This window comes from Zootoca vivipara, chromosome 12 (genome assembly GCF_963506605.1).
Source record: "Zootoca vivipara chromosome 12, rZooViv1.1, whole genome shotgun sequence".
In the NCBI taxonomy this organism is placed as follows: domain Eukaryota; kingdom Metazoa; phylum Chordata; class Lepidosauria; order Squamata; family Lacertidae; genus Zootoca; species Zootoca vivipara.
This window is the reverse complement of record NC_083287.1, coordinates 55,322,262-55,348,327: the sequence shown is the minus strand read 5'-3', so window position 1 is coordinate 55,348,327 and position 26,066 is coordinate 55,322,262. Positions and strand designations below refer to the sequence as shown.

The 26,066-nt window shown below is 49.8% G+C and overlaps 1 protein-coding gene across 5 annotated transcripts in view; it reads right to left on the bottom strand.

The window, feature by feature from the left end:
* NBEAL2 (neurobeachin like 2) overlaps positions 1 to 26,066 on the bottom strand; it is a 185,580-nt gene that overhangs the window by 25,157 nt on the left and 134,357 nt on the right. For 4 of the 5 annotated variants that reach the window (XM_060281001.1, XM_060281005.1, XM_060281004.1 and 1 more), the window contains 14 exons: positions 23,252 to 23,408; positions 22,559 to 22,644; positions 19,175 to 19,924; positions 18,874 to 19,052; positions 18,271 to 18,430; positions 15,240 to 15,377; positions 12,479 to 12,784; positions 11,318 to 11,467; positions 8,826 to 8,983; positions 6,636 to 6,760; positions 5,943 to 6,063; positions 3,552 to 3,709; positions 895 to 1,028; positions 580 to 687 (listed from right to left, as the gene is read on the bottom strand). In XM_060281001.1, the coding sequence (XP_060136984.1) occupies positions 580 to 687; positions 895 to 1,028; positions 3,552 to 3,709; positions 5,943 to 6,063; positions 6,636 to 6,760; positions 8,826 to 8,983; positions 11,318 to 11,467; positions 12,479 to 12,784; positions 15,240 to 15,377; positions 18,271 to 18,430; positions 18,874 to 19,052; positions 19,175 to 19,924; positions 22,559 to 22,644; positions 23,252 to 23,408 (2,730 nt within the window). The remainder of the gene's footprint in view (positions 1 to 579; positions 688 to 894; positions 1,029 to 3,551; positions 3,710 to 5,942; positions 6,064 to 6,635; positions 6,761 to 8,825; positions 8,984 to 11,317; positions 11,468 to 12,478; positions 12,785 to 15,239; positions 15,378 to 18,270; positions 18,431 to 18,873; positions 19,053 to 19,174; positions 19,925 to 22,558; positions 22,645 to 23,251; positions 23,409 to 26,066) is intronic. The other variant, XM_060281002.1, reaches the window with a different exon arrangement.

Below are 26,066 nucleotides of genomic sequence, written 5' to 3'. Positions count from 1 at the left end.
TCCACATGGCCGAAAAAGCAGCGGTGACTTCCCACTCTTCCAAAATGGCAACGGTATAGGATGCCATACTTTTTCTGGCCATAAATTCATCCCCAGTGCCACCCTACTCTACCCTATAAAAAGCATTATTCAGAATAGTGGTTTGTACGACCCACCGAGGAAGTCAGTAACCCAGAAAAATTGTAAACAGTAACAATTAATTGCACATTTATTCAAAATCCGATTAAAACTATAACTAATTCGACGAAACGGGTGGACTTGAACCAGCAATGCCAGCTTTTCAAACCCTGAGGGTCATTTACACATCCAGTGCCCCATTGTTTATTAACGCTCCCCCCCCCCCAGGATAATAAGAATAAGAATAATTTATTATTTATAGCCCACCCATCTTTCTGGGTTTCCCCAGCCACTCTGGGCGGCTCCCAACAGAATATGAAAAACATGATAAAACATCAAACATTAAAAACTTCTCTAAACAGGAGGCAAGGCTGCAAACCACTTGCCTTCATTCTCAAGATTCAGGAGTGTCTGTGCCTATCAGATTTGCTTGTGATGAAAAGACAATGTTAAATTAAGCACCTGAGTCAAGCCCGAGGCTTTCAGCAAGTCCTGCGGCGATCGGCTGGCAAAATAGATCTGATTCGGGGGTCGGAGGCCAAGGATGGAAGAATAAACCTTGTTCCGGACCTGGGAGAGAGAAAGGGCAGAAAAACCAGCAGGGTGTTATTATCCGTTGCCAACCCAGCGGCCGACTCTCCCAGAAGGGTGCTGGGTCTGCAGAAGCTGTGCATTTGCCAATGAATCAAACAATAAATAATAATAATAATAAAAAAGATGTGCTTTACTAGGAGATCAAAAGATGAGGAGGAGGAGGAGGGACCCGGCTGCCGTTACCTTTTTCTTGAAGTTGAGGAAGTAGTTTGCCTGGTCGATGAAGAAGAACTCCAGGGCGGACCTGCGGAGGTTGTAGCGCCGGAGGTGCAGTTCCCGGAGCTGAGACAGGGGGCGCTTGAAGTCGTAGCCGATTCCTGGGTAAGAGGATCACAGCGCTTAATCTCTCAAGTGTGGAGAGCCCAAAGCAATGCTCTGCTGTTGCCAAGGACTGGTTGGATGCAGAGGAATGGTGGGAGGGACTAGGGGGGGAACCCCCAAGGGTTTCTGGTCATGCCTCCTGTGGTCTCCCAGGACCAGAAGAGGGATGAAGAGGGAGGATCAGAGGCAGACGCATCGGCATAGTCTCAGATTGCTTTGCAAGGACCCTGGAGGGTAGGAGACTTAGGTGGCTGTGGGAAGGGCAGCAACCTTCAGTCTCACAGGGGCAAGACCTGCCAGGAGGAGTTGCTGCGCTCACTAGGCCTGGCAGTACGGAGCAACTTGTTTCTCCTAACAGAAACAGTGAACTTCACTTACTCTGTGTGATTTATTGCTGACCTGCTCCTGACAGCTGCAACTTTGGCTACTCAGGAATGGGAACCTGAATTTCCCACTTCCCACCTGGGATGCTTCCCAGTGGCACCTTTGATGTGGGATTGGTGTGTGTGTGTGTGTGTCTCCTCACACATGCCACATTGTTGCACCATTCACACAAGGTTGTTGACACCAAAATGCAAGCCCCTCTCCCAGCCTGTTTAATCCGTATTTGCCCTCTGCAGGGAAAACCCGGTAAGTAAAAAACAACAACAGCACCCTCTGGTGAGACACCCATGGGTGCTATCTCAACAACCTGTTTGCAAACTAAGCGCCACTTATTTTTCTGGCCCCTTGTGACTTGTCAGTTTGCATTTCTTGGTGCAGAAAGTATTGATCTGATGTGCAGAGATCTTTCCTATTCTAATTAATTCCAGAGGGTCCTGGAAGCTTCTCTGTGTGAAAGAAACAAGCAGAAGGTTCCTGATGTTTGGGTTATTCCTTCAGAGAAGCTGAATACAGCAGCTGGCTTAAAGTGGTTCTCTTATCTCTTCTGACAAGGTCATGCTGACTATAATAAGGCCAGAAGGAGCCTTGTTTTCACTTTCTCTTCCCATCTCTCTTCCTTCTGGTGTGGTGTTCTGTAGATAGTGTTAAGGTTTAAACATAGTGTTAAGGTTTAAGTTTAAGTTAAGTCTGCTGCAACTGGATTTCTTATGAACAGCACCAATCCCGAATGTATTGGATTTGTGACCATTCTGCTCATTTACCTTCAGTAGCAGTAAAGTTCTGCTGGATGAAATATTCATTGCCTCTGGAGTATTTTTGGGGAATCCTGCAACGCGTTTAACTTTTTACTCTGCTAACCATACAGTCATACCTCTAGATATGAATGCTGCGGGTTGCATACAACACGGGTTACGAACGCGCCGAACCTGGAAGTAACGGAACGGATTACTTCCGTGTTCGGCGATTCGTGCATGCGCAGGCGCGCCAAAACGTGCGGCAAGCATGCGCAGACTCGGCACTTCAGGTTGAGTACTGCTCTTGTTGTGCATGGGGCTCCGGAACGGATCCCGTTCGCATCCAGAGGTACCACTGTACATTGGAATCTACACTGGATCAATATTGAGTAGAATTCCATGACAGTGAAATCAAGTAGATCAGAGTTCCTGTTTCTTTTTGGAGAGGCCATGATAATAATAATAATAATAATAATAATAATAATAATAATAATAATAATAATAATAATTTATTATTTATACCCCGCCCATCTGGCTGGGTTTCCCCAGCCACTCTGGGCGGCTTCCAACAGAAGAATAAAATAATTGATTAAAGATTAAAAGCCTCTCTAAACAGGGCTGCCTTCAGATGTCTTCTAAAAATCTGGTAGCTGTTTCTCTCTTTGACATCTGATAGGAGGGCGTCCCACAGGGCGGGTGCCCCTACCGAGAAGGCCCTCTGCCTGGTTCCCTGCAACTTGGCTTCTCGCAACGAGGGAACCGCCAGAACTGAACCTCAGTGTCCCGGTAGAACGATCGGGGTGGAGACGCTCCTTCAGGTATACTGGACCGAGGCCATTTAGGGCTTGAAAGGTCAGCATCAACACTTTGAATTGTGCTCGGAAACGTACTGGGAGCCAATGTAGGTCTTTCAAGACCGGTGTTATGTGTTCTCGGCGGCTGCTCCCAGTCACCAGTCTAGCTGCCGCATTCTGGATTAGTTGCAGTTTCCGGGTCACCTTCAAAGGTAGCCCCACGTAGAGCGCATTACAGTAGTCCAAACGGGAGATAACCAGAGCATGCACTACTCTGGCGAGACAGTCCGCCGACAGGGAGGGTCTCAGCCTGCGTACCAGATGGAGCTGATAGACAGCTGCCCTGGACACAGAATGGACAGCTGTGAGTCCAAGATGACTCCCAGGCTGACCAGGGAGTCCTCCACACCTGCCCACCTCCTGTCCCCCACAAACAGTACTTCTGTCTTGTCAGGATTCAACCTCAATCTGTTAGCCGCCATCCATCCTCCAACCACCTCCAGGCACTCACACAGGACCTTCACCGCCTTCACTGGTTCTGATTTGAAAGAGAGCTGCAGGCTGCGCTTCCTGGGAGAAGGGCCACCTCACCCCCCCTTACCCTTACCTTCCTCGGTCTCATCCTTCTCACTGCTGCTGTCGTAAAAGTAGATGTGCTGAGTGGTGACTTCTAGCCGCCCCGGGATCACGGCCACGATGGTGATCAGCTCGCAGTCCTCAGAGATCACCAGCTTCTCTCTCTGACTTTGTTCTTTGGGCTCCACCCTGGAAGGGACGGACGAAGGATGCTTGGCGTTTTGGCACATTCCTTTATACAGTGGTACCTCGCAAGACGGAATTAATTCGTCCCGCGAGTCTTGTCGTATTGCAAAAACGTCGTCTTGCGAGGCACCATCGTATTTCCACTGTAAATCCTCTAGGTGGCGCTGTGGCTTTAGAAAAAAATCGTCTTGCGAAGCACGGCCATTTAAACTTCGTTTTGCGAGACGCCTTGCGCAACGCAAAACGCTGTCGTCTTGCGAGTTTTTCGTTGAGCGAGGCATTCGTCTTGCGAGGTACCACTGTACCTCGTTGGAAGGCCATCTGGGTTATTATTATTATTATTACGGTGCTACCTTGGTTCTCAAACGCCTTGGTACTCAAACAACTTGGAACCCAAACACTGCAAACCCGGAAGTAAGTGTTCTGGTTTGTGAACTTTTTTCCGGAAGCCGAATGTGCTCCGTTTTGCGTGTTACGCTTCCGATTTGAGTGTTACGCTGAGGTCTGTCTGTTTTTGCTATTTATTTGGTTTTTTTGTTTTTGCAGCTCTTTTGTTTTTGTGACTATGTGGAGCCCAGTTCAGCTACTGATGGATTGTGTGACTGCAGTACATTGTTTATTGCTTTCATTTTATGGATCAACGGTCTCGTTAGATAGTAAAATTCATGTTAAATTGCTGTTTTAGGGGTTGTTTTTAAAAGTCTGGAATGGATTAATCCATTTTGCATTACTTTTTCTGGGAAAGTGTGCCTTGGTTTTGGAACGGACTTCCGGAATTCTGTTTCAGTGTATCTGACAAAGTGTGCATGCACACAAAAGCTCATACCAAAATAAAAACTTAGTTGGTCTTTAAGGTGCTACTGAAGGATTTTTATTTTATTTTATAGCAGTTTAAATTCTGTTGCAGCATTTGACTAATTTCAGCAGTAGCTTCCAGAACAATGTGAGACTCAAGATTAATGAAGAAGCAGTTTAATCATGATAATAGTTTATATCGGCAACCAATTTTCTATATCTGAATTAAGGAGTAGACGGGAAGTCATTTGTGTTTTGTATTCGGTTTTGTAATCATTGTATTTTACTTTCTGCATGGTACGGGTGTAATTTATATTTTTTTCTTTGTTCTTTTTGTTTCTGTAATAACTCAATAAAAAACAAAAACAAAAAACAAAGGGTGGAACGGATTAATCCATTTTGCATTACTTTCTATGGGAAAGCGTGCCTTCTTTTTGGAAAGCTTTGGTTTTGGAACGGACTTCCGGAACGGATTAAGTTTGAGAACCAAGGTACCACTGTATTATTATTATTTAATAAATTTATTAACCACCCTTCATCCGAAGTTCTCAGGGCGGTTCCCAAGACACAAATACAGGATAAGAGCACAAAATAGTTACAAAGCAAAGCAATAACCCAGCCATCCCCAAACTGTGGCCCTCCAGATGTTTTGACCTACAACTCCCATGATCCCTAGCTAACAGGACCAGTGGTTGGGGGAGATGGGAATTGTAGTCCAAAACATCTGGAGGGCCGAAGTTTGGGAATGCCTGCAATAACCCCTCCTCCCACAAACATGTTTAAAAGACCGTACAGTGGAACCTCGGTTTATGAACACCTCGGTTTACAAATTTTTGGTTTACGAACGCCGCGGACCCATCTGGAACGGATTAATCCACTTTCCATTACTTTCAATGGGAAAGTTCGCTTCAGTTTATGAACACTTCAGTTTATGAACAGACTTACGGAACCAATTGTGTTCATAAACCGAGGTACCACTGTATGGTATTGATCAGCCAAAGGCCTGGTTGGAGAGGAACATTCTCTCCTGGCACCTAAAGATGCATAATGAAGGTGCTGGGCGAACCTTCCTAGGAAGAGCATTCCCCAAACGTGGAGCCACTGCAGAAAAGGCCCCGCTCTCGTGTTGCCACCCCTTGGACCTCTCGAGGAGGAGGCACGCAAAGAAAGGGCATCAGAGGATGATTGCAGAGACTGGGTCAGTTTATATGGGGAGAGGACTGTGGGAAACCAGCATGCAGGATCTGAGCATAAGAGCAACTCTCCCCTCTGGCTAGGAGCCAGAGAAAGCCCTCTCTTCCTCTGTGAATTTGCCTAGCCCTCTTTTAAAGGCATCCAGGTTGGCGCCTCCTGCGGAAGGGAGTTCCAGAGTTTAACTCTGCGCTGCGCGAACCCCCCTTTGGATGCGATCTATCACACGGTTGCCCGGAAGAGAACTTACTGGTTATCCAGGAAGGAGAGGTCTTCTTCCGCCAGCTGGTCATCCTGCATTTCGCTGACCTTTGCTTCCTTGGCGACGGCTAAGGGGATCGGCTCTGCCGGGCTGTGCAAATAATCGGCCCCTGGAAGGTAGAGGAAACGAACGCTGGGATCAGGACCCTGACCTCACGCCCGCACTGGGACAGGGGGTTGAATGCCCGAGGAACAATCAACAAATGGTAAGAGTCATAGAACTGTAGAGATGGAAAGGTCCTCTAGTCCAGTGTTTCCCAACCTTGTGCCTCCAGCTGTTTTCGGACTACAATTCCCATCATTCCTGACCACTGGTCTTGCTAGCTAGGGATGATGGGAGTTGTAGTCCAAAAACAGCTGGAGACACAAGGTTGGGAAACACTGCTCTAGTCCAATGCAGGAAGAGGATGATTTTTCACTGCAGCATTTATAGTGCACCTTTCCCCCAAGGTCAAGGCAGGGGTCCGTGGCTCTACTCCCCGTATTTATCCCGCAAAGGACCCTGTGAGGTAGGCAAGACTGGCGCATGGCCCAAGGTCAGTCAGAGAGCTTCACGACCGAGTGGGGATTTGAACCCTGGTCCCTAGTCTGCCACACCGATGCTGGCTGATAGAAACGGGGCTGTGCGATGGGCCATCACCAAAAGCTGCCCCCATTTACGCCCAGGGTGGCTCCTCCTCACCCTGATTGTCACGCAGAGCGCTGGCCTCCGTGTGACGGTCAAAGTTGTAGTTCGGTACCAGCTTAAGCCGCATTCGAGAGTAGGTCTCGGCACATGACAACTTCCAGTGGATCTCAGGAGGATTTCTGGAGAGAGAGGGAGAGGGAGAGGGAGAGGGAGAGGGAGAGAGAGAAAGGAGAGTGGATCAATAAGGTCCTCCCTTCCAGCATCCTGGGCATGAACAGGAAGGATGAGGCCGAGGCAATTTCTTAATAATAAAAATAAAAATAATGAATCCTGACAAGACAGAAGTACTGTTTTTGGGGGACAGGGCGCAGGCAGGTGTGGAGGAGTCCCTGGTCCTGAATGGGGTAACTGTGCCCCTGAAGGACCAGGTGCGCAGCCTGGGAGTCATTTTGGACTCACAGCTGTCCATGGAGGCACAGGTTAATTCTGTGTCCAGGGCAGCTGTCTACCAGCTCCATCTGGTACGGAGGATGAGACCCTCCCTGTCTGTGGACTGTCTCGCAAGAGTGGTGCATGCTCTAGTTAACTCCCACTTGGACTACTGCAATGCGCTCTACGTGGGGCTACCTTTGAAGGTGACCCGGAAACTACAACTAATTCAGAATGCGGCAGCTAGGCTGGTGACTGGGAGCAGCCGCCGAGACCACATAACACCGGTCCTGAAAGACCTACATTTGCTCCCAGTACGTTTTCAAGCACAATTCAAAGTGTTGGTGCTAACCTTTAAAGCCCTAAACGGCCTCGGTCCAGTATACCAGAAAGAGTGTCTCCACCCCCATCGTTCTGCCTGGACACTGAGGTCCAGTACCGAGGGCCTTCTGGCGGTTCCCTCCCTGCAAGAAGCAAAGCAGAGGGCCTTCTTGGTAGTGGTGCCCGCCCTGTGGAACGCCCTCCCATCAGATGTCAAAGAGATAAACAACTACCAGACTTTTAGAAGACACCTGAAGGCAGCCCTGTTTAGGGAAGCTTTTAATGTGTGACATTTTAATTTATTTTAATCTCAGTTGGAAGCCGCCCAGAGTGGCTGGGGAAACCCAGCTGGATGGGTGGGGTACAAATAAATTATTATTATTATTAATTATTATTATTATACCCTGCCCATCTGACTGTGTTGCCCCAGCCACTCTGGGATGCTTGCAATATATATATATAAACATAATAAAACATTATAAAGTTGTGCCTTGGAAGTCGAACAGAATCCGTTCTGGAAGTCTGTTTGACTTCCGAAGTGCTGCTTCTGATTGGCTGCAGGAAGCTCCTGCAGCCAATCAGAAGCCCTGCTGGACGTTTGGCTTCCAAAAGAACGTTAAAAAGTGTTGGTGCTGACCTTTAAAACCCTAAACGGCCTTGGTCCAGTATACCTGAAGGAGCGTCTCCACCCCCATTGTCCAGCCTGGACAGTGCCGAGGGCCTTCTGGTGGATCCCTCGCTGCGAGAAGCCAAGTTACAGGGAACCAGGCAGAGGGCCTTCTTGGTAGTGGCACCCGTCCTGTGGAACGCCCTCCCACCATATGTCAAGGAGAAAAACAGCTACCAGATTTTTAGAAGGCATCTGAAGGCAGCCCTGTTTAGGGAAGCTTTTAATGTTTAATAAATTATTGTATTTTAATATTTCTGTTGGAAGCCGCCCAGAGTGGCTGGGGAAACCCAGTCAGATGGGCGGGGTATAAACAATAAATTGTTGTTGTTGTTGTTGTTGTTGTTGTTGTTGTTGTTGTTGTTGTTGTTACTGTGGTACGCACTTTTGTGCTTTTACAATGCAAATCACCCTGTGATCCTCAGGTGAAGGGCAGCATGGAAAGTTTAACAATAATAGGTGACCTTGCGGGAAATCAGGTCCCACATTCTTAGGGCTTTATATACTAATAGCAACTTCATTAACTTTCAATTTCTGTTGCACAGTTTCATGCTTCGTTGCTGCAAACCATTACATATATTAGGACACAGCAGCGTATAAATGCTTTTGTAAATAAGTGGTGGGGATAACGGGGGATGATGTTCGGACGAGGGCATCATCGTGTGGATGTCGTGAAAAACCTCCACGCCTGAGGGTCACCGGGAATAGATTAGGCAGAAGTGGGAGCATCTTAAAAGCACAGCTTTTGTAAGGTCACCTGCCCCGTCCAGCAGCCGGTCAAGGCGGCTTTGAGACCAGCAGAGGGAGGAGGAGGAGAAGCGCCCTACCGATCTGCCCAGGCAGAGCGCTGGGAGGTGAGCAGTCTTTTCAAGGCCTTCCATTGCTTCAGGACGGTGTTCTGGTGGTTGTTGAGCTGCTTCAGCATATTGGTGTGACGGATGTTCTCATGCTTGGCCTTCTTCATCACCGGCTCCAAGATCAGCTCCTGGCAAAAGGGGGAAACCGAGGGGGAGCGGGGGGGGGGAGAGAAAAGGGCAAGAGGGTGATGAAGGGAAGGGGCAGGGGTCCCCTCGGCTGAAAGGGGGGTCCCTGCTGCAGGTGGAGCAAGAGAAAGGTGCGGTTCATCCATGGAAGCAGAAAGGGAGAGAGAGACTATCAACTGATGCCAGGATATTTTCAAGCTCAGCTAGGGGCAACCGCTAGTTTTAGAGTGGGGTTCAATCACATGCCAGGAGGTTCCAGGTGGGAGAAAAATTCCCTTTCTGGGGGTTCGGTTAAGGAGCCTCGAACCAGATTCATAAACCACCAGGCTTCTAATATTTGGATAGCTTTATCATACTCATTCATTTCGCGTCTCTGCTGTCGGAAAATTATACTTTTTCGTGCATTCTGCAATTTCGATGTTTGACTGGCGCGATTTCAGCCTTGCGAAGCCAAAAAGTGCACACAAGGTTTTCCTGGAGCAAAAAGAGCTTTAATGCTCCCTGCCTCCCTCACCGAGAAAGGCCCGCTGAGCATCCTAGCTAGCTCTTGGGAGCCCAGGGACGGTCCCAGAAGATCTTGCAGGAATTCGGACGGTCCAGCGAGATCTCGTGAGAGTATCCCAGAGCCGGTGAACCGAGTAGACTTTGCCTTGCTTATCAGAAAAGGCCCACTCATTTCGCCAGCTCTGAAAGGGTAAAGACAGGGGTCAGCAAACTTTTCCAGCAGGGGGCCAGGCCACTGTCCCTCAGATCTTGTGGGGGGCCGGACTATATTTTGACAAAATATATGAATGACTTCCTATGCCCCACAAATAACCCAGAGATGCATTTTAAATAAAAGGACACATTCTACTCATGTAAAAACATGCTGATTCCTGGACTGTCCGCGGACCAGATTTAGAAGGCAATTGGGCTGAATCTGGCCCCTGGGCCTTAGTTTGGGAACCCCTGGGTAAAGTGATGCTCACTCAGGGGCAGTTTGATGCCGTTTTGAGGATACGCAGAACTCTTGCCACCAAACCCCCACATAAGATTCAATCGTACTGCAACGCATTACCGGACAGAGTACCCATGAGTCTGTGAGATGGTTTCCATTAATGCACACCCTATATAGGAAACCTCGGCTGTTTATTCTCCAGCCACCCACTTTCTGCCACCCCGGCCCCTCGCCATTTCTTCCTCCAACCACAGCCCTTGAAAGCACACAATTTCCTCTTTATTCTCAGAGTCATCCTTGCAAGTTCTGAATATCCTATCATCTTTGCTTGCCAATCAGTTTTTGTGGGGATTACATCACCTTTCCCATTTTTTGCTACTAAAATCCTCGCCGCTGTGGTTGCATGCATCAAGAGGATTCTGTGGGGTTTTTTTTTTTGTATATCAATCTTTACTAAATCAGAAATCTAGTAAAGATTGGGTAACGTTCAAAGAATATCTTAATAAGTACTGTCATAACACAAATCTCCTGACAGATTTGGATTGAATCTTGAAGTTCAAGGAAATGATAAAGTAAATTCCCTCCCCGATAATTAACTGAAAAGAATAATAAATATGAAGTGCGTATAGACTAGTAAGGTATAAAAAGCACAATGAGGTGAATCGGAAGTTAAAGGGTATGTGATCTCAAATGAGGTGTTGTTAGTGTCTGTTTATATTGTTTTTCGTTTTGTTCACATTCTATGTAAATTGTTTTGTAATAAAGAATCTTTTTAAAAAATTTAAAAATAAAGGAAACACTTACACGACCCAAGTTTGTTTGTTTGTTTTTGCTGTACACGCAGAACCCTTCACCACCTTATCTGGAGCTCTGCTCTTCATTCTAGCAGTCAGGCTCCTCCTGAAACTGGTTCTCACCAGTCTTGTGGCCAGGATGCACCCTTGCGTACGTGTGACCGGCCTTAATGGGTTTTGCAGAATTCCTGCCTCGCTTAGCTGACCGGGAGGTCCCATGCAGCAACAAACACACTTCCCAAAAAGGCCAGATTTTCCATAATATGGGAGGCGGCAGGGAAAGGGTGGGGCCATCATTAATGCTAAATAAATAGCCACCGTTGTCTAATCTCCCTGCAAACGAATCAGGACGGATGCTCAACGAACAGGTTAGCCTGGAAGCACCTTATGCAACCAGGCAGGCTGAAAACTTGCTTTTAAAAAATGTAAACGGATTCTCAGGATTCCTTGCCTGCCCTAGGACGCTACCGCAGAGAGGACGCCCTCTAGAAGCTTGGGACGACAACTCCCATCCGCCCCAGCCAACCCAGTTGTGGGAGTTGTAGCGCAGGGTATCTGGAGGGCACTGGCTTGGAGAAGGCTGCTCCGTGCCCACTGCTGCCTACCTGGAACCTCCTCCTGCTTTCTGCTTTCTCCTTCTCCCTCGTCTGGGAGCTGCTCATCAAGGCATCGTAGCAGGAGTTCCAAAAGTTCGACATGTGGTCGTGACTCTTGGCGAACGTGTCCACTTCAAACTGGGCCATGGTGGGCTGCACCTGTGGAGGAGACCCCACCGGGGAAGATCCGTCAAGAGCCGCTTAAAAAAACAAAAACTTTGCATCCAATGGGACAGAGGCAGCGGGTCATAGAATCGTAGAGTTGGAAGAGACCACAAGGGCCATCCAGTCCAACCCCCTGCCGAGCAGGAAACACCCTCAAAGCATTCTTGACATATGCCTGTCAAGCCTCTGCTTAAAGACCTCCAAAGAAGGAGACTCCACCACACTCCTTGGTAGCAAATTCCACTGCCGAACAGCTCTTACTGTCAGGAAGTTCTTCCTAATGTTTAGGTGGAATCTTCTTTCTTGTAGTTTGAATCCATTGCTCTGTGTCCGCTTCTCTGGAGCAGCAGAAAACAACCTTTCTCCCTCCTCTATATGACATCCTTTTATATATTTGAACATGGCTATCATATCACCCCTTAACCTTCTCTTCTCCAGGCTAAACATACCCAGCTCCCTAAGCCGTTCCTCATAAGGCATCGTTTCCAGGCCTTTGACCATTTTGGTTGCCCTCCTCTGGACACGTTCCAGCTTGTCAGTATCCTTCCTGAACTGTGGTGCCCAGAACTGGACACAGTACTCCAGGTGAGGTCTGACCAGAGCAGAATACAGTGGTACTATTACTTTCCTTGATCTAGACGCTATACTCCTATTGATGCAGCCCAGACTTCCGGAATGGATTAAGTTTGAGAACCAAGGTACCACTGTAGTCAGCATGACCTTGACCGAAAGAGATAAGAGAACCACTTTAAGTCAGCTGTGCTCAGCTTCTCTGAAGGAATAACCCAAATATCATAAACCTCCTGCTTGCTTCTTTCACACAGAGAGGCGTCTAGAACCCTCCTGGATTAAGTAGAATAGGAAAGATCTTGACACATCAGATCAATACTTTCTGCACCAGGAAATGCAAACTGACAGCAAGAACCTGCTCCCTTCTGCCTGCTTAGATCTCGACAAGATGCCCAGGGATTTTTCATTTTTAAAGAAATGGTGGCTTTCACTTACGTGCTTCTCAATGAAGGAGATCCACTCCGGGGTGGTGCAAAACTCCTGGAAGTCCTCGTAGAAGGTGGGGCTGCCATTGGTGGGGGGCAGGGAGGGGAGGAAGTGCTGCAGGCGCAGGGTGTTGTAGCACTTGTCCATCAAAGTGCGGATGATGGGCACCAGCCAGGAGAAGGTCTCCGACTTGGTGTGCAGCGAGTGGCGCAGGGGGGTCTCCAGTTTGCCCAGTACGTAGCAGGCTTCCTCCTTCTTGGGGGCCGAGGCCGTTTGGAGGAGGCTGTGGAGCTTCACATAGGCCATGGATTGCAACTGGAGAGGGAGGAGAGGGGCGGTTCAAGGTGGGAAGGAACAGAAGCACCGGCCATTCATTCATTCATTGAATTTATATACCGCCCTATACCCGGAGGTCTCAGGGCAGTTCACAGAATAAAATCAAAATACTGTATAAAACCACAAAATACATCATCAAAATAAAAACAACCCAATAACCCCCCTTCCCAACACATTTTTAAAGAGCTGTGTTGTTTTACTATCCCTTTGTTCTTTGGTTAAATCCCTTTGTTCTTTGGTGAAAGAGGAGAGCGCAAAATATGGTCTGAAGCTCAACATCAAAAAAAATAAGATCATGGCCACTGGTCCCATCACCTCCTGGCAAATAGAAGGGGAAGAAATGGAGGCAGTGAGAGATTTTACTTTCTTGGGCTCCTTGATCACTGCAGGTGGTGACAGCAGTCACGAAATTAAAAGACGCCTGCTTCTTGGGAGGAAAGGAATGACAAACCTAGACAGCATCTGAAAAAGCAGAGACATCACTTTGGCTACAAAGGTCCGTATAGTTCAAGCTATGGTTTTCCCAGTAGTGATGTATGGAAGTGAGAGCTGGACCATAAAGAAGGCTGATCGCCGAAGAATGGATGCTTTTGAATTATGGTGCTGGAGGAGACTCTTGAGAGTCCCATGGACTGCAAGAAGATCAAACCTATCCATTCTTAGGGAAATCAGCCCTGAGTGCTCACTGGAAGGACAGATCCTGAAGCTGAGGCTCCAATACTTTGGCCGCCTCATGAGAAGAGAAGACTCCCTGGAAAAGACCCTGATGTTGGGAAAGATGGAGGGCACTAGGAGAAGGGGACGACAGAGGACGAGATGGTTGGACAGTGTTCTCGAAGCTACGAACATGAGTTTGACCAAACTGCGGGAGGCAGTGCGAGACAGGAGTGCCTGGCGTGCTATGGGCCATGGGGTCACGAAGAGTCGGACACGACTAAACGACTAAACAACAACAACAACAACAGGTAGGTAGCCGTGTTGGTCTGCCGTAGTCGAAACAAAATTAAAAAAAATTCCTTCCAGTAGCACCTTAGAAACCAACTAAGTTTGTCATAGGTATGAGCTTTCGTGTGCATGCACACTTCTTCAGATACACTGAAGCAGAAGTCCCCAGACGCTTATATATAGTCAGATGGTGGGGGGGGGGAGAGGTATTACTCAGAAGGGTGGAGGGAGTGGGTGATTGACAGACTGATAGCTGTTGATGACCGTTAAGGACTGCAAATGGTCTACAGCAGGGGTCAGCAAACTTTTTCAGCAGGGGGCCGGTCCACTGTCCCTCAGACCTTGTGGGGGGCCGGACTATATTTTGAAGGGGGGAAAAGGAACGGATTCCTATGCCCCACAAATAACCCAGAGATGCATTTTAAATAAAAGAACACATTCTACTCATGTAAAAACATCAGGCAGGCCCCACAAATAACCCAGAGATGCATTTTAAATGAAAGGACACATTCTACTCATATAAAAACATGCTGATTCCCGGACCGTCCGTGGGCCGGATTTAGAAGGCGATTGGGCCGCATGTGGCCCCCGAGCCTTAGTTTGGAGACCCCTGGTCTACAGGAAAAAGCAATGGGTGAGAATTCCTTCCAGCTTTATCATGTATAATGAGATAAGAATCCAGTGTCTTTATTCAATCCAGGTCTCTCCGTGCTTTTAAGCTTGGTAATAAGTTGCAGTTCAGCAACTTCTCTTTCCAGTCTATTTCTGAAATTCTTTTGTAATAAGACAGCTACTTTGAGATCTTGTATAGAATGTCCTGGGAGATTGAAGTGTTCTCCTACTGGTTTCTCTGTCTTGCGATTCCTGATGTCAGATTTATGTCCATTCATCCTTTGGCGTAGGGTTTGGCCTGTTTGTCCAATATAGAGAGCTGAAGATCTCAACCCCGACCAGAGAAGAATGGCAAATCAAGATGATGGACTATGCCAAAATGGGCAAAATTAACTGGGAAGCTCAGAAATCAAGAAGACAAGAACTTTCAAAAAGAATGGGAAAAGTTTATAATTTATCTACGAGACCATCGCAAGCAGGTTAAAACATGGGCAGGGTTTTAATCACACTTGTAAACTAAGGGACAGTATGGATAATTTAGGATAAAAATGTGGATATGTATTGATATGCAGTTGGAAATACTACGACTAGGACCCACGGATGGGATGGGAGGAAGTCAGGAGATTCAGAGTCATCTCGATATTTGGATCTTGAATTGTTGTTCGTTGTATGTTTAAACTTTTAAAAATCAAATTTAAAAATTGCAAAAAAGAAAAAAAATGCTACCCGTGTGCAGAAAAAAAACCATAGCAAACCTGGGGGAGATCTTTTGCACATGTTGGCTGTCTTGCAAGCTTCTCCGCTGCAAAAGCAGCCTGGAATCACCAGGAACTGGAAGGAGGAGGACAGGGGCCCCCAAGTTAGCTGGGCAACTTACTTGCAAGTCCTCCAGTGAGATATATCCGATGAGCACCCGCAGGCCGATCTGGGCCATCTCCTTCAAGTCGGAGGTGCCGTTGGCCAAGTGGTGCCAGACCCCTAGCTTGTCCAGCAGGCTGTTGATCCCTTCATAAACCTGGAGCCAAGGAGGAGAGAAGCAGAATGTGAAGATATACAAGAGGACGACCGACCTCTTATGCTCCCTGGAGGCGGAGAATTCAGAAAGCCACCTAGTGTCAGGCGTGAGCCAGCAGGAAATCACACCGAGCAAGCCGGAGTTAACCCTTTATTAGCCAAAGCACGATCTACCGTATCAGGCCTAATGAGCCGAGCAGTCGGTCTTGGCCCTATGAAACCGTTGCAGAGACTGAAGGTCCCCCCTGCCTCCACACAGCTGCCCAGGTCCCCTCCTCTCCAGGGTTTTCCCCAAGCAATGAGACATTTGAGTCTGCATGTGACTCTTCACCAGCTGGACTCATTTTGGCCTCTTGCTACATCAGCTTCTGCCTCCGGACTGCTCTCTGCCACAGCCTCTCCCTGCTCACTAAGATCTGTTGCCTCTTCAGCTTCCGACACCTCCTCCCAGTCTTTTCCCTGCTTTTACTCTTGCTAGATTGAATGTACCGGTATTGCCCGCAGCTGTAATTGAGGGACGATTCCAACAGATTCCACACGGAAAACGCTTACATCCCCGTGGAGATGGCAGGACCAAATCGATGGTGCACGCCCAAACACTGCCACAGTGTCCTTTCTCTTGGCAGATCAAGATGAGCAGGTGACAGCAAAGGCGGCAAGGTTTTTAGCTGGGGCAATCAGAATGAGACCCACTATTTGACTATTGATTCAAAACTCCTAAAATGTATTTTGTATTATTGACATTTCTATTCTTTGTATATCGTACTGTTGTTTTATCGCTATGTGCCGATGGCTGACGCAAATAAAGATTCATTCATTCCCAGTCTTTTCCCTGTGACCACTCACTGTTGTCCCCACCACCAATTCCCCGGCTCTGAGTCTTCTTCCCTTGGGGGTTCCCGAGCTGGATCCTCCCCACCATTCCTCTGCGTCCAACCAGCCCATGACCAGCTCCAGGTGGAGAAGGGCAGAACAAAAATGTGCGCAAGAAAAGCCGCCTAAATCCCCCCCACCGCACAAAACCCAACGGCCTGCAAATAGTGCCTCTGAGCTGCTGTAGGGCGCCCTTTCCTCACCCCCCCCCAGACCCTAGGGGACTGGATTCAGGGCTCAAAGCTACACAGCAGGCTCAGAAATGAAGCTGGCCGTTGCCAACTTGCTGCCTTCCAGATGTTGGAGGACCCAAAACAGCTAGAGAGGTCAATGGCCAGGGATGATGGGAGCTGTAGTGCGGCGCCATCTAGAGCAGGGGCCAGCAACCTTTTTTTGGAGGGCGCCGGATCATCGTCCCCCAGACCTAGTGGCGGGCCAGACTGCACGCATGCACACAGCAAAGGGGGCTTCTCTCTCTCCCCCAGCCTCTCCCCTCCCCCTGCTTTCCTACCTCCTTTGCTGCTCTGCCTGCAGTTGGGAGCCGGCGGCAGTGGCGGCACCTCTCCTTTTCGGGCCAGCTTTCCCGGGCGCGGGGCCAGCGGGCGGGGCAAGCTCCAGCCCACAGCGCGGCCATGGGGAGAGACCGGCGGGCGGGTGGCGGGGCTTCCTATCAAAGCCCAGCCCCCTTCCTCTGCAGGGCGGGGAGAAGCCAGGAAGAGGGACGGAGGAGGGGCCGCTGCGGTGAGGGAGGGGGGGAACGCAAAAAAATGGCACCTGGGAAAAAATGGCGATTGCGCCGATCCAAGCGGCGATTGCAGGCCGGATCCAGAGGGCAGTTGGGCCTGATCCGGCCCATGGGGCTTAGTTTGCCGACCCCTAATATAGAGGCACCAGGTTCGCCATCATGGCATAAAGCGGAGTATGCAAGCTCCTGTCTCCAGGCCCTCAAGAGTGGGATGCTGTCACTGACTTGCGGCAGTGCCGAAGGTGTACAGATCTGTGTGGCGGTTACCTCAACCTGCCCAGAGCCCCCAGGCATTTCACGGTCCGTTGGTACCTGCACCAACCACATTTTAATTCTGCTGCCACCAACCAGTATACGTCTGGTAATCTCTCCACTCACTCCAGTCAGGGATAACGTTGGAACAAACTATGTTTATTCAGATTTAGTACATACACATGTGGTTTCCAAACATAGCTGCCAGGTACCCCGTTTTCCCCGGGAAACCCCCGTTTTTACTTACCTTTTCCCGGTGGTCCCCCATATCACTTTGTCTCCCGTTTTTCTCCGTTATTTTCCCCCTGCCGGCGGCCATTTTTTTTCTGATTTGCCCTTCTATGGGCACCAAAAATGGCCACCGCCGGCTTCAAAAGTCGCATCTACACATGACCGGAAGTGCGTAGACACGACTTCCGGTGTTGGCGACGGCCATTTTGGTGCCCATAGATGGGCGGGCTGACACTGGAAGTTGCGTTGACACACTTCCGGTCATGCATAGAAGCTACTTTTGAAGCCGGCGGCGGCCATTTTTGGTGCCCATAGAAGGGCAAAGCGACACCGGAAGTTACGTCGACGCAACTTCCGGTGTCACGCGGCTGCCGGTCCCGGATTCTGCAGTCTGGGACTTGGAAGGTAAGTTTCCAAAATATTATTCTTATTTTCTTTCATAAAAGTTCCTATACCGGCCTATACCTATAGCTTATAATCAATAACAGTTCCAAACTCTCTCTCCCTTCTGATTACCTCGCTACCTCTGCCTCACCCTCCGACTCTCTCAACCACACCTCCTCAAACCTCCCACAACCAGCCCCAACACAACCTCATTCTCCTCCCAGGGGTGGGTTTATATAGTCCTCCTAACCCCGCCCCCTAGGGTTCTATCTGGCTAATCCCTTTAACTCCTTCTATGCTGTCCCTAAATTTGGGTGACCGTCACAATCCGTGTTGCCATTGCAGAGGAGGAGGAGGAGCAGACCTGATCATTTAGGCCTCTGCATCCAGCTAGAAAGCTTCCACCAACCTTCTCGCTCCACAAGGCCTGGTTGCTGTGGCCCTCGGAGAACAGGAAGTCCTGAAGAAGGCGCAGCAGCTTGAGAGCGTTCTGCGTGAGGCTGGGCAGCATGGCGGGGGTGGCCTCTTTAATGTCCGTCAGCGCCGACTCCATCATCATCTCCAAGAGGCTGGGAGAGAGAGAGAGAGAAAGAGAGAGAGGGAGGTGAGGCAGTGCTCACCTTGAAAGCCCTAAACAGCCTCGGTCCAGTATACCTGAAGGAGCATCTCCACCCCCATCGTTCGGCCCGGACACTGAGATCCAGCTCCCAGGGCCTTCTGGCGGTTCCCTCATTGCGAGGTGAGGTTACAGGGAACCAGGCAGAGGGCCTTCTCGGTAGTGGCACCCGCCCTGTGGAACACCCTCCCATCAGATGTCAAAGAGAAAAACAGCTACCGGACTTTTAGAAAACGGAACGCATACTTTCTTCCAAATGCACCCCCAAAAGGGAGAATTTCTGGGCTCAGTGCAGGTCACTCAACACGAGTCCTGGGGCAGGGATTCTAACCAGTTTAAGCCTGACTCGGCTCCACTGGCGACACTCTGCCCGCCTCAAATGCCACGCTGCCTTACCTGCGCTTGATCTCGTCCGGCTGGCGCACCAACTCGCAGGCCGAGCCCAGCTTGGTGAGGACCGAGAAGACCTGCCCGCGCTCTTTCCAGGCCGCGTCGTCCCAGCCCTCCACCCCTCGCCAGGTGACCGAGAAGACGATGTTGGTGAGCAGGTTGCAAAGCTCTTCCTCGGGCGTCTGCTGTGGAGGGAGGAAGCAAGAGGTGAGCTCAGCCCAAGAAGGAAAGGTTGGGAAAGGTTCAAAGTTTGTGCACCTGTCTGAACACTTGGCACAGGAAGCTGGAGGGAGAGGAAGAGGCTCACCTGAGGGTTGCTGGTGTTGGAGATGCTGTCGCTGGGCAAGGTCTCCTGGTAGCTGGTGTCGTCCAGCACGTTAGAGAGGCTGGAGCTCTTCCTTACCCGCGTCCCCAGGAAGGGCTTAAAGTTCTCCAGTGGCGACGGGGTCCCCGGTAGGCTCACGGGAGTCTGGTCCCCGCTCTCGGCTGTGGCGGCCGAGCTGGTGCTGCCCATGTCCAGGCCGAGGTCGAAGGGAGACATGGAGAAGGGAGACAGCGGGTGGTAGACCCTGTCAGCCGGGAGCGCGTCCCCTGCTTGGGGGGCCTCCGTGGCCCCGGGAACGTCGATGGTGTTGGAAGAGGAGGAGTGGCTGGCCAGGTCGGAGGAGTCGAACGACTTGAAGCCGTACGGCGCGAAGGCCTTGCCCCTCTGGCTGCTGGTGGGCGAGACCGAGTGGTCCGAGAAACCTTCCGACAGCTCTGGGTCTGAGGCCTCGTAGCCCAGCGGGAGGAAGACGTCCAGATCCTGGAGGTCGGAGGACGAAGGGGGCGTGGAGCTGGCAGGCTCCTTCCCGGCCTCTGCGCCGGGCTGGTCCAAGGCCTTCGGGAGGTCCAGGCTGCCTCCGCCGCTGGCCGAGCCCGACAGGCTGTGCTGGCGCGACTCGTAGGACTCCTTGACGTAGAGCTTGGTGAGGGTGTCCTGCCAGCCGGCCAGTTTGGCCAGCTGCCTGACCGTCTGCTTGGCCGGGTCTTGCGGCTTGTAGATCAGGCGGAAGAGCTGGAAGATAGAAAGGGAAGCCACTGGCATCCAGGGCAGGACAAGCGAACCGGCAGCTGTTGCGGATGTTGAGCTTGACCAAAGATGGCACAACTTCGTGGGCATAAGTAGGTGGTTGCTGAGTGGTTGTGTGTGTGGGGGAGAGAGGTAGGGCCGGCCCACCCATGAGACGACCGCCTCGGGCGGCAGAATCCACAAGGGGGCAGCAGATTTGGCCTGAAAGGAATGCTATCTGCCTAAAATACCAGTACTATAGAATATTTTCGTGAGTGTAATCTGATGTTTTCACCTTCCGTCGGCCTGATCTCTCAAGCCAGCTATGGACAGATGGTTGCGATCGACTCACACCCACATTATTTTCTACAATGTTCCTGCCTTGTCTTCCTGCCGCTGCCTTGTCTTCTCCTGCTCTGGAGAACGGGACTCGAACCCAGGCTTCAAGTCACAAGAAAGGAGATTCCGACTAAACACCAGGAAGACCTTTCTGGCAGTGAGAGCTGTTCGACAGTGAAACAGTCTCCCCCGGGAGTTGGTGGACTCTCCTGCCTTGGAGGTTTTTTTAAAGCAGAGGTTGGATAGTCATCTGTCATGGATGCTTTAGCTGAGATTTCTGCATTGCAGGGGGTTGGACTAGATGACCCTCAGGGTCCCTCCCCACTCTATGATTCCCTGGCTGCCTCCCCTCCCCAATGCTGCCTCTACAGTGCCTCTTGGGGAAGAGGAGGTGCTGCTGGTCTCCTCCCAAGTTTGTTCCCATTCCAGCTCTTTATAATAAAATAATATATAACAATAACAATAATTTATTATTTATACCCCACCCATCTAGCCAGGCCTCCCTAGCCACTTAACTCCCCCCTTGTCTCTGATACAGATCTTCCCTTGCCCCTTCTTCCCTGGCAAGAGGGGAGGTTGCCACCTGGCCAGTCCTGGTGTGAGCGGGGGGAGGTTTAGATTTCTGCCTGGTGCGAATGCGTCCATGAAGGAGTTTTGCGATATCATTACAGTTGTGCTCTTCGCATTCCTGATTTAAAGAGCATTAGGCAGATTCGCGGAGGAGAGGGCTATCGATTTCTATTACCCCTGTTTCTCATATTTTAAGACATACCCATAAAATAAGCCATAACAGGATTTTAAAGCAAAATAAAAAAAATTCCTTCAGTAGCACCTTAAAGACCAACTAAGTTTATATTTTGGTATGAGCTTTCGTGTGCATGCACACTTCTTCAGATACACTAGAAACAGAAGTGTCAGACCCTATATATATACAGAGGGTGGTGGGGGTGTCTTAAACAACTCCTCACCCACAATAATACAACCACCAGACTTAACATGGACACTGGTACCAGAGCCTGCAATAAACCCAGATGCCAACTTTGCTGCCACATACACCCAGACAACATCATTACTGGCCCCAACAACATCCAACATACCATCTCAGGACTATTTAATTGCTCATCTTCTAACATTGTGTATGCCATCAAATGCCAACGGTGCCCTTCAGCTCTCTATATTGGACAAACAGGCCAAACCCTATGCCAAAGGATAAATGGACATAAATCTGACATCAGGAACCATAAGACTGAAAAACCAGTAGGAGAACACTTCAATCTCCCAGGACATTCTATACAAGATCTCAAAGCAGCTGTTTTATTACAGAGAAATTTCAGGAACAGACTGGAAAGAGAAGTTGCTGAATTGGAAATCATTACCAAGCTTAAAACCATGGAAGCACCTGGGATGAACAAAGACATTGGATTCTTATCTCATTATGCATGATCAAGCTTTCTTTAGCACCTCAGCCCAGGACTAATTGCAGCCATCAGCAGCCATTAACAGCCATCTACAGGTTTACCACTCCCATCAGCCCATCTCCCATTCCCACCCACCCCCACCACCCTCTGTATATATATAGGGTCTGACACTTCTGTTTCTAGTGTATCTGAAGAAGTGTGCATGCACACGAAAGCTCATACCAAAATATAAACTTAGTTGGTCTTTAAGGTGCTACTGAAGGAATTTTTTTTATTTTGCTTCGACTCAGACCAACACGGCTACCTACCTGTAACTAGGATTTTTAAGCATTCAAGGAATATAAGAAAATAAGACATAGTGATAGGCGCAGCAGCAATGCCGGCCACGGCAGGAGGAGGAGGAAAAAAATAAGACATCCCTTGAAAATAAGCCATAGTGTGTTTTTTTGAGGAAAAAATAAATATAAGACGTGTCTTATAATATGAGAAACACGGTAGCCACGACGGCTGTGCTCTGCCTACTTGGAAGCAGCAATGCTTCCGAACGCAGGTGTCTCCCCCACCCCCGGCGCGCACTGATGCACTTGTGCGCGGTGCTGGGAAAGAAATATCCAATTCAAACCTGGAAATGGCGGGAGAGAGATGGATACCCCCCTTGGGGTCCCTGCCAACTCTACAATTCCCGCCTCAAGCCCTGGCATCTCCCACTGACAGTTCTTTGCCTAAGACCCTGCACAGCGGCTGCCAGTCAGAGCAGACTCTACTGGCTCCAAAGGCCCGATGGCTTGACTCTGCTCAAGGCTTTTTCGAGTGCACTGGGCTGCTTTGCCCTGCCCAAATGAAGCATCTCGGGAGCTGGTAAGATCCTGGCCGCACCCCTCACCTCTCTGCAGATGTCCAGCCTGACGGTCAGCTCTGCCCGGTGCGAGAGGTAGATCACGGCCAGCAAATCCTTGTAGTTTGGGGTGTCTGGGGAGAAAGCAAGGAAGCAGAACACAGTCTTGGTTGGAGCAAAGGGAAACAGCAGGGTGCTCAACGGTTTCTCCCCTCCTCATTTAATCCTCACAACAACCCTGCGAGGTAGGCGAGACTGAAAGTGAGCAATGGGCCCTAGACTACACGCAGGGAGCTTCATGGCCGAGTGGGGATTCGAACCCTGGTCTCTCCCGGGTCCTAGTCCGATACTGTTTCAACGGTTCCCAAAGTGGGAAGGACTGCCCCGTGGGGGGGGGGGAGAGACACTGGGATTATCTAGGGCAGTGGTTCTCAAAGGGTGTGTTTCTTCTACGAGAGGTCCGAAGGGCAGCAACATGAGAACAAGGCCTTTTCTGTGGTGGTTCCCTGCTTGCAGGAGACTCTCCCCAGGGAGGCCCGCCTGGCGCCTTCATTGCCTATCTTTAGGTGTCGGGTCCTGAACTGTTTAAGGCTTTACAGGTCAAACCCAGCACGGCTTGGAAACTAATTGGCAGCCAGTGCAGTCGGCCCAGGATCAGTGCAATATCCTTAAACGGTGAGCAACTTGGCCGCCAAATTTTGCACCAGGTGAAGTTTCTGAACCGTCTTTCTTGGGCCTTACCTGGCCCAATCACTTGCTCCCAAAGGTACCGGATCAGCATGGAAACCGGGATGTCGTTCAGGTACGAGATGAAGCCCAGAAAGCCGACGTCCTTCAGCTTCAAACGCTGCTTGCTCCGTTCGTTCATCTTCTCGTACTTCAGCATTTTGTACAGGATCTGTGTGGAGCAAGGACGAGGAAGCTAGCATCCCGTGATAATGCCCCCCCCCAAATAACTGTGGGATGTATCATCGTGGAAGCAGTCAAATACAGTCATACCTCGACATCTGAATGCTTTGACTTCTGAAGTCGACAACCCCGGAAGTTTTTCCGCCACGCGCACCCAGCACGTGCATTCTGCGCATGCGCAGAAGCGCAAAATCACGCTTCGTGCATGTGCGAACAACATGCTTCGGCAACCGAAAACCTCGACTTACAAAGATGGCCGCGGAATGGATCGTCTTCGTAAGTCAAGGTACCACTGTACAACATTTCCCGTTTTCCTAGAGTGGACACACAGGGGAATGCTGCTCCAGACAGAGAGGACTTCCTGTCACACCTGGTCTGGAGCCTCCTCCTGATGTGTGTGACCAGGTAGATGGGCGTGACCCTAGCTGACCCTATAAAAGGGCAAGTCACGCAGCCACCTTCCTCTTTTTGGCCTTTTCCCATTTTCCCTTTTGAACTCTTCTGCGGGCTCTTAGCTAGCAGCACGTGGCTCATCCTTACAGAGGATGGAAGCCGCAAGATAGAAGACATAGCTCAGACGTCTTTTTCTCTACAACTGTAACTGTAACTACAAGATAAAGCCTGCCTTCGGGACACTACTGTGAATTGAATGCAAGTACCGCGGAACCTCTACTTGCAGACATAATCAGTTATGGAGGTCCGTCCGTAAGTCGACCTGGGTCGCTGGTAGAAGTGCCATTGTGCGCATGTGCAGACGGCGGCATGGGCGTACCCAGCGAGGGGCGGGGGGGGGGGCAGCTGCCCCCCCAGAAGCAAATAAAAATAATTACCGTATTTTACGGACCATAACCCGCACTTTTCCCCTCCAAAAACTGAAGGGGAAAAGCTGCTGTGGGTTATGGAAATTGGGCTGTTTCTGTCCCCGCCGCGGCTGCAGCCAGCAACAGGAACGTGGGAGGGAGGAGAAGCAGCCTGAGCTGGGGGCGGACGGCGGACAGACGGGAGCTCCATCCTTCCTTCCTTCCTTCCATCCTTCCTTCCCCCCTCTTTCTTCCTTTTTTCTCTCCCTCCCTCCCTCCCTTCTCTCTCACCCCTTCTTTCCTTCCTTTCCTTCCTTCCTTCCTTCCTTCCTTCCTTCCTTCCTTCCTTCCTTCCTTCTCTCTCTCTCTCTCTCCCACCCACCCCTTCCTTCCTTCCTTCCTTCCTTCCTTCCTTCCTTCCTTCCTTCCTTCCTTCCTTCCTTCCTTCCTTCCTTCTCTCTCCCCTCCCTCCCTCCTTCCTTCCCTCTCTTGCCCCCCCAGTTTTGATCCTTGGTACGCCCCTGGACGGTGGCAGCCCCTTCTGCGCGTGCACAAACAGCAGAAGCCGATTCTGCGCGTGTGCAAATCGCGGCAACCCCGGTATTTACTTCCGGGTTTGCTGCGGTCACAACTGGGATCGGGCCCAAGTAGAGGCGGTTGTAAGTAGAGGTTCTACTGTAAACTTTATCATTACTTTCAAAAGAAGACTGTCATGTCATTATTGTTTTTAAGAGGGAACTGAAGGGGAATTTATCAGGAACATTCCATTCTGGACAAGCCGGACTGGATTGTTCAACTTATACAATTCTAACGAATCCATCAACTTGCTTCTAGCAATGTGCAAGGGAATGTGCTCTGCTACTAGCTCAGTGGGACGCGGGTGGCACTGTGGGTTAAACCAGTGGTCCTCAACCCCCGGGCCACGGCCCGGTACCGGTCCGTGGATCAATTGGTACCGGGCCGCCCAAGGAACATTTAAATACAATTAAATTAAAATTATTGAATCAAAACAATCTAAATAGAATATAAACAATCAATGTCTGCGGGCCGCGGTAAAATTATCAAACGTTGACTGGTCCGCAGCGATAAAAAGGTTGGGGAGCACTGGGTTAAACCACTGAGCCTAGGGCTTGCCGATCAGAAGGTTGGCGGTTCGAATCCCCGCGACGGGGTGAGCTCCCGTTGCTCGGTCCCAGCTCCTGCCCACCTAGCAGTTCGAAAGCATGTCAAAGTAGATAAATAGGTATTGCTCTGGAGGGAAGGTAAACAGCGTTTCCGTGTGCTGCTCTGGTTTGCCAGAAGCGGCTTAGTCATGCTGGTCACATGACCTGGAAGCTGTATGCTGGCTGCCTCGGCCAATAAAGCGAGATGAGCGCCGCAACCCCGGAGTCGGTCATGACTGGACCTAATGGTCAGGGGTCCCTTTACCTTTACTTTATTAGCTCAGTAGCTTGAGTGAGGAAGGATAATATTTAATCAATATATCCTCTCCTACTATCCACAACATTCCCACATTAACACCACCCCTTACAAACACATTTAGAAGGGTATAGGTTACCAATCAGCCCTGGCAATAATAATAATAATAATAATAATAATAATAATAATAATAATAATAAACTGCCCACCTGACTGTTTTTGCCTGGTGCCTAGAGGTATATAATGAAGGCAATAGGGAAACTATGTTGCTATTTCATAGTGAAATTGCACGGGGAAGAGATTCAGGTCTACAGAAATGGCTGTCCCCCTTGCCCTCTTGGACCTGAAACCCCAACCCCATCAGAGTCCGGCGAGAGACCCGGAACATACAAACCCCAGGAAGCCCCCCCCCCTCCCAGCTCTCTCAC